Source organism: Pelophylax lessonae (assembly GCF_965119305.1).
Source record: "Pelophylax lessonae genome assembly, chromosome: 13".
NCBI lineage: Eukaryota > Metazoa > Chordata > Amphibia > Anura > Ranidae > Pelophylax > Pelophylax lessonae.
Window position 1 is genome coordinate 201793336 of NC_138780.1, and position 13801 is coordinate 201807136.

General features: G+C 45.0%; 1 protein-coding gene across 1 annotated transcript in view; it reads right to left on the reverse strand.

Moving 5' to 3' along the window:
• Nucleotides 1-6813: 6813 nt before the first annotated feature.
• LOC309569513 (tyrosinase-like) overlaps nucleotides 6814-13801 on the reverse strand; it is a gene marked incomplete at both ends in the record, with an annotated part of 28171 nt that continues 21183 nt past the window's right edge. The window contains one exon of the mRNA XM_082275379.1: nucleotides 6814-6994. Coding sequence (XP_082131505.1) covers nucleotides 6814-6994 — 181 coding nt within the window. The remainder of the gene's footprint in view (nucleotides 6995-13801) is intronic.

Genomic DNA, 13801 nt, shown 5'->3' on the forward strand with positions numbered 1-13801 from the left:
ACATGTTTCCAATGTTGCAGCTGCTGCCCGTTCACCCCCCCCCCCTCCCATGGCAGTAGAATGGGAAGAAGGTCCGCTTCTTCTTTCTTGAGATCCCTACATGCAATTGGGGGAACCATGCATAAAAAGTCTCTACTATGATTGCAGGCACTGCAATTCAGGTAAAGAAATGAAGAGTTCTTGAATGGCCGCACTCCCATAGCAACGTCTTTATTGAAGCATAAAATCCATACAGTATCAGTAGACACAAAAGTCAGCTGTCTTATGTGTCTATAAATACTGTATGGATTTTATGATTCAATAAGGACGTTGCTATGGGAGTGCGGCCATCTAAGAACTCTTCATTTCTTAACCTGAATTGCAGTGCCTGCATACATGGGGAAGCATAATTGGAGGACATACACCTTGAGTGGTAATTGTTTTCATGGAACATATAACATGTTTCCAATGTTGCAGCTGCTGCCCGTTCACCCCCCCCCCCCATGGCAGTAGTACGGGGAGAAGGTCCGCTTCGTCTTTCTTGAAATCCCTACATGCAATTGGGGGAACCATGCATAAAAAGTCTCTACTATGATTGGTGGGTTTCCTCCACACCACTGGGACTGCGAAAGGCATGGACTTTTTCTTCTGCACATGTAATGCAACAATAATGAGGGGCCCAACTCTTGTCCTGATCTCCTATTTTGCATCCAAAATATAGGTGGTATGCCTTTTTTAACCTTTCGCTGTAACTCGATGTAACTTCGCCACAAACCTAGCAGAAGTTATCTGCGTTGTTTACACAGTTTTGAGGCATCTTTATTACATAGTTACATAGTAGGTGAGGTTGAATAAAGACAATAGTCCATCCAGTTCAACCTGTGTAGGTGTGTGTGGCCGTAATCATCTCACATACCCCTGAATGTTCTGATCCTTGAGATGTACGTCTAAGAGTCTTTGGAATCTTGGTTTCTGAGGAAAATATATTTCTTGGAAACAGTGTTGCCAACCTACCATATTGAAATGTACTGACATGACACCCAAAATTTACTGGCACAGCCATGTTTTTACTGGCATTTCCAAAAGTTACAAAATTACAGTTTGAAGTGCAAATTTCAGTTTTTAGGCTACAAACAAGTACAATATGCAATTAGCAATGTGATTTAAAGGTGGATATTAGGGCAAAAAACATATTTCTTATTTTATTTTCGATATAGTAAGTAGCTTAGGGACAGGACAGGAGGGAAGGAAATTTGAAATGGAAGGCACACACACACACCCATGTAATTGACTACAGCAGTGTGCAGCAGCACAGAAGGTGATGACACGTCCCTTTCTGAGTCACAGTGACAGTCTCTCTCCACACCAGGTGATCCCTTTAGTCCACCCCGATCCCCGATCCCCCGGCTTGTCTTGCTCCCATCCTGCAGATCCAGCCACTCATTACAAGAAATGCTCGGGCACTGCCTCTGCCAGGCCTTACCCCCCCCCCCCCCTGGTGGTGCCTGAACACACTGTAGCAGGCACTTGGACTGGAACAGAGCATGCGCAGTTCTGACCTGAGCGTCACGGCCATATTTTTTACTGGCAACCTTTTAACTTTACTGGCGTTTACTGGCAGGAGAAAAGAGTCCATTTTTTTACTGGCTGCCAGTAAAAATACTGATGGTTGGCAACACTGCTTGGAAATGTTAGGCAATGACACTTTCACAAGCCACCAGATGTAACTGTATATTGTGTAGATATGACCAAGACAAATGTACCTTGCAATAAAAGAACAATAAACGACAATTTGGTAATAATCTTTAGTCTCTAAAGTGAAGATAAATTTATACACTTCCGTGTGTTACCATTTTCATTGTTCTACTGTACTTTGTTGAGAAGTTACAAGGCATCATGGTCATCAGACACCTACCTCCCTTGTAGGCAAATATACTACCGGTAGTGTAACCAATAAAGTCTGGAATCACATTTTTACTGTGTATAATTCTTCCCTTGAAGAGCTGCTGACCTGGTGACTTCAGCCTACGACCCTCACAAGGTCCCATGGACCATCATTATAGACTCTCTGTTGCCTTATGAGGAGTTTATGTGTAATCTCCATTAGTAATTGTAAATAGATGGATGTAAATATAAATGTACAAAGTTTTGATTTCAAACACATATTTTATATATGATTGTAGATTTGTCCAATTGGACCAGCAGTAGTAATCAATTGTTAACAATCCTTTTTAAATGCATGCCTGAGCTACCAGAGAGGGGTCTGCTATTTACACATACTGATATGCAAAATAGTACCACTTTGTAATTAAGTTCATGTTAGCCAGACATCCTGGGGCCAAGGCAATAGTGATAATACTGTAGGCCGTGTTACTCCCCTTGTCATCTATTCAAAGACTTAACCACTCTGCAACCGCTCACAGTAATACTACTGCGGCAGAGTGGTTCGTTATCGTCCAGCCACGTAGTATTAACGTGACTGGACACTCCCCCTTCTGGGCGGCGCTTGCGCGCCGCCGGAGGCTCGCTCCCGCTGTTTTCATTCACAGCGGGAGTCGGGCCAGGGGAGGAGCAGCGGCGATCGCCGCTGCTCTTACCCGATCGTCGGGGATCGAGTCTGGAGATCCGCCCGCTGTGTGTAAACACAGCGGGCGGATCTCCATAGTGACAGGGAGTGACAGATCGGACTGTTCAGCATAGCTGGACATCCGATCTGTCCATGACTCACACAGTCACCTCCCCCCCTACACGTCAGTAAGCACCAGGCATACATTAACCCCTCCCTCTCCAATAAAATTAACCCCTTCCCTGCCAGTGTCATTTTTACAGTAACAGTGCATATTTATAGCACTGATTACTGCAGTAATGTCACTGGTACCCCCAAAAGTGTCAAAAATGTCAGTCAGGGGTCCGGTCTGTCCGCCGCAATGTTGCAGTCCCGCAAAAAAAATCGCAGATCGCCGCCATTATGCGTTAAAAAAAAAACACCAAAAATGACAGAAATCTTTCCCTTTGTTAGTAAACGCAATAACTTTTGCGCAAACCAATCAAAATACGCTTATTGCGATTTTTTTTACCAAACATATGTAGCATAAAACAAATTGGCCAAAAATTTTTTAAAAAATTGGTTTTTACATCTTTTTTGGGGGGAATTTCATATAAAAAAATGTTAAAAATATTGTTATTTTTTCAAAATAAACGCTCTTTTTTTGTTTATAGCGCAAAAAGTAAAAATCGCACAGGTGATCAAATACCACCAAAAGAAAGCTCTGTTTGTGGGAAAAAAAGGACGTAAATTTCGTTTGGGTACGGCGTCGCACGACCGCGCAATTGTCAGTTGAAGTCGCACAGCGCCGAATCGCAAAAAGTGGCCTGGACGGAAGACAGCAAAATCCTCTGGTGGTAAAGTGGTTAATCTTTAGATATGTGATGAAGATGGACCATCTGTTGAGGGTTGGACAATTTGCCCTGGATATGACCTTGCATATCTAAAATTTCAATTTCAGAGCAAATCAACATGTATAATTAAATTCTGCCTCCAACAGAGAGGAGGGGTTAGCAAGGGGCTGAATTAAACTAGGCTAGGCGAGGAGGAAGTTGTCCAATCCTGAACGAGATACGCCCAGAGGGAGGAACAGGGCAGGATAGCTGAACCAATCAGAATAGCCTTATACCAGTCTATGGGATAGAGGTGTATATTATTTCCAAGGAGAGCAGAGAAGGGTAGGAGCCATGGACCTGAGAAGGGGACCCAATACCATCTTAAACCACTGGTAAATATCAGAACACCTCCTAGCACTTAAATGTATACATGTTTGTAGTATTTGTTGTCTGTCTTGCGGTGCATATCATAATAATTTGAATCCCATGTGCTATATGTGTTCAGTTAAACTTTTAATATTTTCCTTTTTGTATGTACTAGAGATAAAATTGTTGTGAATTCATTTAGGCTTCAAGGCTACTTATCAATAAATTCCTATTGCTGTTTTGAAGCTTTTACTCATGGTCAAAGAACTCTCATTTAACGCGAATATTGTTTGAGGTAAATTAAATCACATCTTCTGGGTAACACTCCCAAAGCTGGAGCCCCGATTCTCAGAAAAAAGGAACCTTGAATTCTGTCCAGCACAAAATAAATAAATAAATAAATAAAGATGCAGCAAGTGAAAACAGAACTTCTGCCCTCCATGTTTCTTAACCTTCCTAGCGGTATTCCCGAGCGTGACTTGGGGTTAGATTTTAGAGCCAAAAGCGGTAACCCCGAGCCACACTCGGGGTACCGCTAGGAAGATCACTGGATCCTGGTAGAGGTTTTACTTACCTTTTCTCCGGGATCCAGCGAAGAATGCGGGCGGTATGCGGCGGCGGAGCTTCCTCCCGATCGTCTGCGAAGCCCTGCTTCCGTCTCCAGCGACGTGACGTTCACAGGGGGGTGGAACCGGCGGCAAATTCAAATGTAAAACACACCAAACACACTGATACCATTCAAAATGAAAAAAATTCACATTACATTGCCCCCCAGTGGCCTTTCCTGCAGTTTTACTGTACTTTTTATGTAAATATATATATATATGTATGTGTATATATATATATATATATATATATATATACACATACATATATATATATATATATATATATATATATATATATATATATATACATACACATATATATATATACATACACAGTATATATATATATATATATATATATATATATATACACAGTATATATACACAGTATATATATATATATATATATACACAGTATATATATATATATATACACATACATATATATATACACATACATATATATACACATACATATACATATATATATATATATATATATATATATATATATATACGTATATATATATATATATATATATACACAGTATATATATATATATATATATATATACGTAATTCTTGTGAATGAGCAGCCCAAGCCAACTGTATACATTATATATACAGTATATATATATATATATATATATATATATATATATATATATACATATATAATATATGTATACATACATATATACATATATATATATATAATACATGTATACAGTTGGTTTGGGCTGCTCATTCACAAGAATTACATGCAAAATAATGGTACCGCTTTCAGCACCTAAAATCCAAAAGAATAATACCGCCAGGGAGGTTAACCACTTGATGACCGCCCACCGCAGTAAATTTACTGCGGAAGGCGGCCGCTCCTGTGCAAACCGCCGTAGTACTACGTCGCTCGCTCAGGAGACTCTAGGGGGCGAGCACGTGCGGCCGGCAGCGTGCTCCCACCCCCGCTCGTCAGCTGGGGAGCCAGTGCGTGTGACAGGCGGCTCCAATGCCCGCGGGCCACTCGCGATCTCCCCCCCGCTGACAGACAAGAACGGACGGCTGATGTAAACACAGTCGTCTGTCCTTCTCCCTGAAGTGATCACAGAGGCTATGTGATCCTGCTATATAGGATTGCATGTCTCTGTGATTACTTCACAAGCCACGCCCCCCCACAGTTAGAATCACTCCCCTAGGCTTACATTTAACCCCTTGATCACTAATAGTACTAGTCCCTTCCCTGCCAATGGCATTATTACAGTAACAGTGCATATTTTTAGCACTGATTACTGTAGTAATGTCACTGGTCCCCCCAAAAGTGTCAAAAATGTCAGTTAGGGGTCCGATCTGTCCGTCGCAATGTCACAGTCCCGCAAAAAATCGCCGCCATTACTGGTAAAAAACGATAAAAATTACATAAATCTTTCCCGTGGTTAGTAAACGCAATAACTTTTGCACAAATCAATCAAAAAAAAAACGCTTATGGCGATTTTTTTTTTACCAAAAATGTGCAGCAGAATACAAATTGGCCTAAAATGTTAAAACATTTTGATTTTTAAATTTTTTTTGGGAATGTTATATAGCAGAATGTGAAAAATATTGTTGTTTTTTTTTTTCAGAATTGTCGCTATTTTTTTGTTTATAGCGCAAAAAAATATAAATCGCACAGGTGATCAAATACCACCAAAAGAAAGCTCTATTTGTGGGAAAAAAGGACCTCAATTTTATTTGGGTACAGCGTCGCACGACCGCGCAATAGTCCGTTAAAGTAACGCAGTGCCGAATCGCAAAATATGGCCTGGTCAGGAATGGGGTAAAATCATCCGGTCTTAAAGTGGATAAAAATATGCTCATTGAGCATTTTTTTGTCAAAGACATGAAGCTAAAAAGATTTTGGCCTAAATATATAACAAAAATTGAATATATTGGATATTTTTTAACAGTCAAAGTAGAAAATGTCAATTTTTCGCAAAATTTTCACTCTTTTTTTATTAATATCGCAAAAAATGAAAAGCGCAGAGGGGATCAAATACCACCAAAAGAAAGCTCCGTTTGTGGGGAAAAAAGGACATAAATTCCGTTTGGGTACAGCATTGCATGACCGCGCAATTGTCAGTTAAAATCACGCAGTGGCAAGTTGAAAAAAGTGGCCTGGTCATTGAGCAGCCGAATCTTCCGGGGCTAAAATGGTTAGGGCTAGATATTTACCTGTGTTGGAGCTATTGAGTTATTGGACACAACCAGTTAAATGGCATTTTGAAGTAAATGAACACACCATTAATGCTTTTTAATTTTTATTTTTCAGTTAGGTTATGGTTTATATAATTACTCTTGAAAATCAAGATAGAGGATTTAGAGGTGGATCTGTTGGACAGATTTGATATGAGATCTCATTGTGGTCCTGAGATCCCAAGGTTATCTGAAGGGGTTTCCACCATCACACAAAGCAGATCCCAACCTCAAGACTTGCTTCAATGTAGCATTACATCCCCTGGTATTTCGAGTAAATGTACCCAAATTTGTCGGAGGTGCGTAGGAGGTCTTTGTTCCGGTAACATGGGAAGTAGGGAGTGCAGCACTCCTCAGGACCATGGCCTGGTTCATCATTCTGGGGGTACGTGTCTGGAGTTGCCTTACGTCTGCGAATCCATTCCTCAAAGATCCTACAAATATTTTATGGACATGTGAAGATATGTACACAGCCAGAATGTATGACAGTACTTTTCCTAAAACTTTAAACACACACCGTCACCTACAGGATGCATAGGCCATCCTTTAACCCCGGAACATAGAAACATAGAAACATAGAATGTGTCGGCAGATAAGAACCATTTGGCCCATCTAGTCTGCCCAATATATCTGAATCCTATGAATAGTCCCTGGCCCTATCTTATATGAAGGATAGCCTTATGCCTATCCCATGCATGCTTAAGCTCCTTCACTGTATTTGCAGCTACCACTTCTGCAGGAAGGTTATTCCATGCATCCACTACTCTCTCAGTAAAGTAATACTTCCTCATATTACTTTTAAACCTTTGCCCCTCTAATTTAAAACTGTGTCCTCTTGTGGTAGTTTTTCTTCTTTTAAATATGCTCTCCTCCTTTACCGAGTTGATTCCCTTTATGTATTTAAAAGTTTCTATCATATCCCCTCTGTCTCTTCTTTCTTCCAAGCTATACATGTTAAGGTCCTTTAACCTTTCCTGGTAAGTTTTTTCCTGCAATCCATGTACTAGTTTAGTAGCTCTTCTCTGAACTCTCTCTAGAGTATCTATATCCTTCTGGAGATATGGCCTCCAGTACTGCGCACAATACTCCAAGTGAGGTCTCCCCAGTGTTCTGTACAGCGGCATAAGCACTTCTCTCTTTCTACTGCTTATACCTCTCCCTATACAACCAAGCATTCTGCTGGCATTTCGTGCTGCTCTATTACATTGTCTTCCCACCTTTTCCAACATTTACCCCCCCCCCCCCCTTCCTTCCTGACCAGGCCGTTTTCTGCTATACGGCACTGTGTTACTTTAACTGACGGTCGTGCAACGCTGTACACAAATAAAATGTATGTCTTTTTTCCACACTAATAGAGCTTTCCTTTGCTGGTAATAGATCACCGCAGCTGCATTTCACAGTTAAAGCGGAGTTCCAGCCTCAAAAACAACTTTGGGCCATCCGCTTGCTGACAATCACCTGAAAAAGAAATGGATAGTCTCGATTTTTTTTTTTGGTTTACTTACCTTGTTATTGAAGAAAATATACTCACCTTTCTTCCACCTCCTCCCTCTGCGGCCGCGGCCCGCGCCGTCACTTCCAGCTTGCATTGACTCCTGGGAGCTGAACATCATCGCTCCCAGGAAACAATGCGCCTGCACCGGCCCCGCTCGTCACTTCCTACTTGCATTGACTCCTGGGAGCCGAACGTCATCGCTCTCAGAAATCAATGCGCCTGTACCGGCCCCACTCGTCACTGCCTGCTTGCATTGACTCCTGGGAGCCGAACGTCATCGCTCTCAGGAATCAATGCGCCTGCAGCGGCCCCGCTCATCACTTCCTACTTGCATTGACTCCTGGGAGCCGAACGTCATCGCTCTCAGAAATCAATGCGCCTGTACCGGCCCCACTCGTCACTGCCTGCTTGCATTGACTCCTGGGAGACGAACGTCATCGCTCCCAGGAATCAATGCGCCTGTACCGGCCCCACTCATCACTTCCTGCTTGCATTGACTGCTGGGAGCCGAACGTCATCGCTCCCAGGAATCAATGCGCCTGCACCGGCCCCGCTCGTCACTTCCGGCTTGCGATGACTCCTGGGAGCCGAACATCATCGCTCCCAGGAATCAATGTGCCTGCACCGGTCCCGCTCATCACTTCTTGCTTGCATTGACTCCTGGGAGCCGAACATCAACGCTCCCAGCAATCAATGCGCCTTCACCGGCCCCGCTCGTCACTTCCTCATTGCATTGACTCCTGGGAGCCGATCGTCATCGTTCCCAGGAATCAATGCGCCTGCACCGGCCCAGCTTGTCAGTTCCGGTGCAGGCCTGTCATTCTCTGCTAAACAGCTTCTGGGCATGCCCAGAATCTGTGCAGGGATGACACGCCTGCACAGGAAGTGATGAGCGGGAGCTGTGCAGGGCATTCTGGGACTCCGACGTCACCGAAGAGGACAACGAAGAGGACACTCTGGCTTCAGCTGCGCACACCTGAGATGGCAGTGCTGGACAAGACATTTTCAAGGTAAGTATTTCTTCTAAAAGGTAAGTGCGACCCAGGACAGTTCAGAGGCTATTCATTGTGGAATGTACGAGCCCTGACTGTCCCGGAGGGATTTTTATCTAAAAAACGTTTCCGAGGCCGGAACTCCGCTTTAACACATCCATTTACATTTGTGGCCCATTGGCGCGGGGGATATACCACCAGTATATCATATCTACATTTGATCACCGCTGCAGTTTTTATTTTTGCGCTGTAGACAATTTTGAAAAATAAAAACAATATTTTTTTACTTTCGGTTATAAAACATATCCAATTAAAAAAAAGTAAAACGTCCAATTTCTTCATCAATTTAGGCCAATATGTTTTCTGTTTCATATTTTTGGTAAAATAAAAATCCCAATAAAAGTATATTGATTGGTTAGCGCAAAAGTTACAACGTCTACAAACTATGGGATATTTTTATAATTTTTTTTATTTATTTTTACTAGTAATTGCGGTGATCAGCAGGATTGCGATATTGCGGCGGACATTCGGACACTAACAGCTACTTTACAAATACTGGATTATAGGTGACCATTTGTGACACCATAGGCTTGGAGTAGACAGAGGTCCAGTTTACTGTCTTTCAGGCCTTGAAGGGGGGGGGGGGGGTGGGGCAGACTGTGGCCAGCAGGAGCAGAAAGTGTCCCGACGTTAGAGCCCCTTCATTGGTGTAAATGTCAGAAAATAGTGTCAGTTGGTGGAATAGTGCCCCGAGGGCCAGATAAGGGCAAGCAAGAAAGGGGCCACATCCAACCTCCGGGCCACAGTTTGGGGACCCCTGCCATGAACCACAGTAGAAGGCTTAGATCTCGTAAGTTGCTCACCTTTGATGTAACAGACTCCTCTAAATCACCTCTGTAATAAGTCTACAGTCTCGTTTTCTGTAGCATTATAAATATGTAGAGATGGCCGTGCGGTTCGCCCGGCGGTCGGTTCGCGGCAAACTTTGTTTGTTCACTACCCGCCAAATTTTCGGACACATGGCGTAGTTCACGGCGGCCATATTTGTTTACAGTGGGGAGAACTTTGACCCGTGACACAGCCGTCAGGTGGAACGGGACAGCCAATTGAAACATTCCAGCACATGGACAGTCCCCCTACCCCATAAACAGACCTGGCCTGGCGGCCATTTCACATTCCGTTTTTAGACAGTGTAGGGAGAAGTCTGCTGTGCTCATCAGGGAGAGTTTGCTAGACACATATAGCGCTGTGAAGATCCACAAAAGTCCTTTTCAGGGCTGGTATTTCGGTATAGGCCTTCTACAGTCTCTTTTCAGGTTAGGGACAGGTATCCAGTGGTTGCTTTAGGGGCAGTTGGAGATCGGCTGCAGTCACAAATCGCTCTGTCAATGTCCACAAAAGTCATTTAAAGGGCTGCAAATTTTTTTTTTGGATGGGGGAGGGGGGTAATCCACAGTATAATATACTTTGTAGAAAGCATATTATAGTGGATTAGTACTATTATTGTGCACTGTACAGCATTGTGACAGGTGTGGTGGTGAGACGTTTCTGCAGCAACACTACACATAGTGGCAAACTCCCTGGCCAATTATTTGTAGAACTGGTGTGATAGATCAGTGGCCCCCCCAATAGCACATATTGAAGCGGGGTGTTATCTACCTTTTTCCAGATATACTGCGATTCTCTCTAGAGACTTTTGTCACAGGGTAATTAAAAAACATGACAGGCAGAGGAAGTGGAAGAGACTCACGCAGGGGTGGTAGGGGTAAGGCAGGAGCAGTAGGCCAGAGCCTAAGTGTGAAGTTTCAAAAGCCGCGTGCAATTACGACAAAGGACGCACCAGACTTGGTTGAGTGGGTCACTCAGCCTTCCTCTTCTGCACCCTCCTCATCCTCTCTATCTGCACCCACTTCACGCTCTGCTATGTGCACCCCCAAAGACACCACCACCACCAGCACATACCCTCCACTTGAGTCACTGGAATTTTTTTCCGATCTATCACAAGACGTTTGCGATGCACAGCCATTGTTGGCATTGGATCAGGAAGAGGAGGTAGCAACATCTGACGACAGTACCCAGATCAGCCCAAGGAGTTTGGTCCCCGCTGTTGCTGCCTACTCCGAGATCTCGAATGTTAGTGGTGGGGAAGATGACTTGGATGATGACGAGTCTATGGACGTCACGTGGGATTCCACAAGAGAGGAAGAGGAAGGGAGTTCAGAGGGAGAGACGGACCGGCAGATAGGGAGGAGAGGCAGGCAGAACTTGCATTGCACAAGAGGTAGAAAGCAGACTGCAAATGTATCAGGAGCGAGCCATCAACCATGTACAGTCACATCTGGCGCTCTCAGGACGCCGGCACATGGCTCCGCAGTGTGGGCTTTTTTTAATGTGTCCATTGCTGACAACAGTATTGCCATCTGCAGCCTTTGCAGTAAACGCATAAGTCGCAGTAAGCCCAACACTCACCTAGGGACAACCGCCTTAAGAAGGCACCTAAACTCCCATCACTGAGCCCAGTGGGAGCAACACCGTCAGAAGTTGAACCCACAAAGCCACACTCCAGGCTCTCACCGTCCAGCCCCTTCTCCTTCTGCTTCTCCTTCTCCTCTCTCCTCACATTTGCCCTCCACTCCACCTGCCATGATGCTGCCATCACGTTGTTCTGGAAAAAGGCAGGCTTCTGTGGTCCAAATGTTGGAGCAGAAAAAAATGATGACGCCAGATAACCCTCTTGCCAAATGTTTGACTGCTGGCTTGTCGGAACTGATAGCCCGCCAACTACTGCCATATCAACTGGTGGACTCGGAGGCCTTTTGTAAATTTGTGGTCATTGGAACACCACAATGGAAGGTCCCAGGCAGGAAATACTTCTCGCAAAAGGGCATTCCAGAGCTGTATGACCATGTTAAGCGACAAGTGAATATATCTCTGGCACACAGTGTTGGTGTCAAGATACATCTGACCACAGACACATGGTCTAGCAAACACGGGCAGGGAAGGTATATTACTTTTCCTGCCCACTGGGTGAACCTTCTGACGGCCGTTAAGCATGTAACCCGTGGCACCTGTGTAGATTTGGTTGTACCGCCACAGATTGCAAGCAGTCCTGCTTCCTCTTCTCCTCCTCCTCCATCCTCCCTCTCCTCCTCAGCTGACTCCTCCTCTTTCGCTGCTACCGTCTCTTCCACTGGCCCACCCAACATCCCCAGAACCTATTCCACATGCCAGATGAGACGTTGCCATGCTGTGCTGCGTCTGTTGTGCCTGGAAGCCAAGAGCCACACTGGTCCTGCACTCCTTTCAACTTTGCGTTCACAGGCAGATCAGTGGCTGACACCACTGAATTTGTCAGTTGGTAAAGTGGTGTTCGACAACGGTGCCAATCTGCAGAGCGCGCTGAAACAGGGCAAAATAACACACGTGCCATGCATGGCACATGTCCTGAACTTGGTGGTGCAGCAATTCGTTGGCAAATACCCTGGGGTCCAGGACGTCTTGCGGCAGGCCAGGAAAATCTCGGGCCATTTCCGAAGATCTTACACAGCCATGGCTCGCCTTGCTGAGATTCAGCGGCGACACAACCTGCCCCTCAGGCGTCTTATTTGTGACTGCCCGATGTGATGGAACTCAACGTTGCATATGCTCGATAGGCTGCTTCAGCAGAAACGTGCAGTTAATGACTACCTGTTCGAACTCCGTGACAGGACAGGTTGTGGGGAGCTTGGGTATTTTTCACCTGACCAGTGGCTGCTCATGCGGGACGTATGCAGACTTCTGCGGCCATTCGATGAGATCACCAAACTGGTCAGTCACGGCCAGGGTGCCATAAGTGACATCATTCCTTACGCCTTCTTTCTTGAGTGCGCATTGCGTCTTATCATTGATCAAGCCATCGAGGAGCAGAAGCACAAAGATCAGGAAGTCGCAATGTTGGATGAATTCCCAGGGGGTGCTACTCCATCTAAAACAAATCAACAGCAGGAGTCTGAAGAGGAGTCAGAGGAGGAGGATGGTGCTGGGGGGGGATGAGGGGGAGCAAGAAGAGCATGCTTTAAACCTTTCTGGGATCCCTGGTGTTATCCGTGGATGGGGGAGGGGAGGATAATGAGGACGACATTAGCCTGGATGATGAGCTGGAAGCAGGCCGCTATACCGCTTCCAGTTTAGTGGGAATGGGGGCCTACATGCTGCAGTGTTTTAAGGGGGACCAGTACTGGGTGGCAACGTACTTAGACCCCCGGTACAAACACAAAATGGCGGAAATGTTACCACAATCACAGAGGGCGGCCAGAATGCAGCACTTCCAGGCCTTGCTGAGGGAAATGCTGCATTCTGCTTTTCCGTGCGCTGGCAGAGGAATGTCCAGTCACAGAGAGACAGTTGCGGGTAGCAATCCAACAGCGCCTGCAAGAAGAGGGCGGTTGGAAGATGTCTTGGTCACTTCAGATATGAGATCCTTCTTTCAGCCGAACCTTGGACAGCTGTACTCCGGATCCAGCATGAGGGAACACCTAGACTGACAGGTGTCCGACTACATCGGGTTAACGGCCGATGTGGACGCTCTGAGGAGTGATGAACCCCTGGACTACTGGGTGGGCAGGCTTGACCTCTGGCCAGAGCTTGCACAATTTGCAATGGAACTGTTGGCTTGCCCCCTGTACAGTGTCCTGTCCTAAAGGACGTCCAGCGCAGCAGGGGGGATCGTGACCGATAATTGCACTCTCCTAGCTCATGACAGTGTAGACTACCTC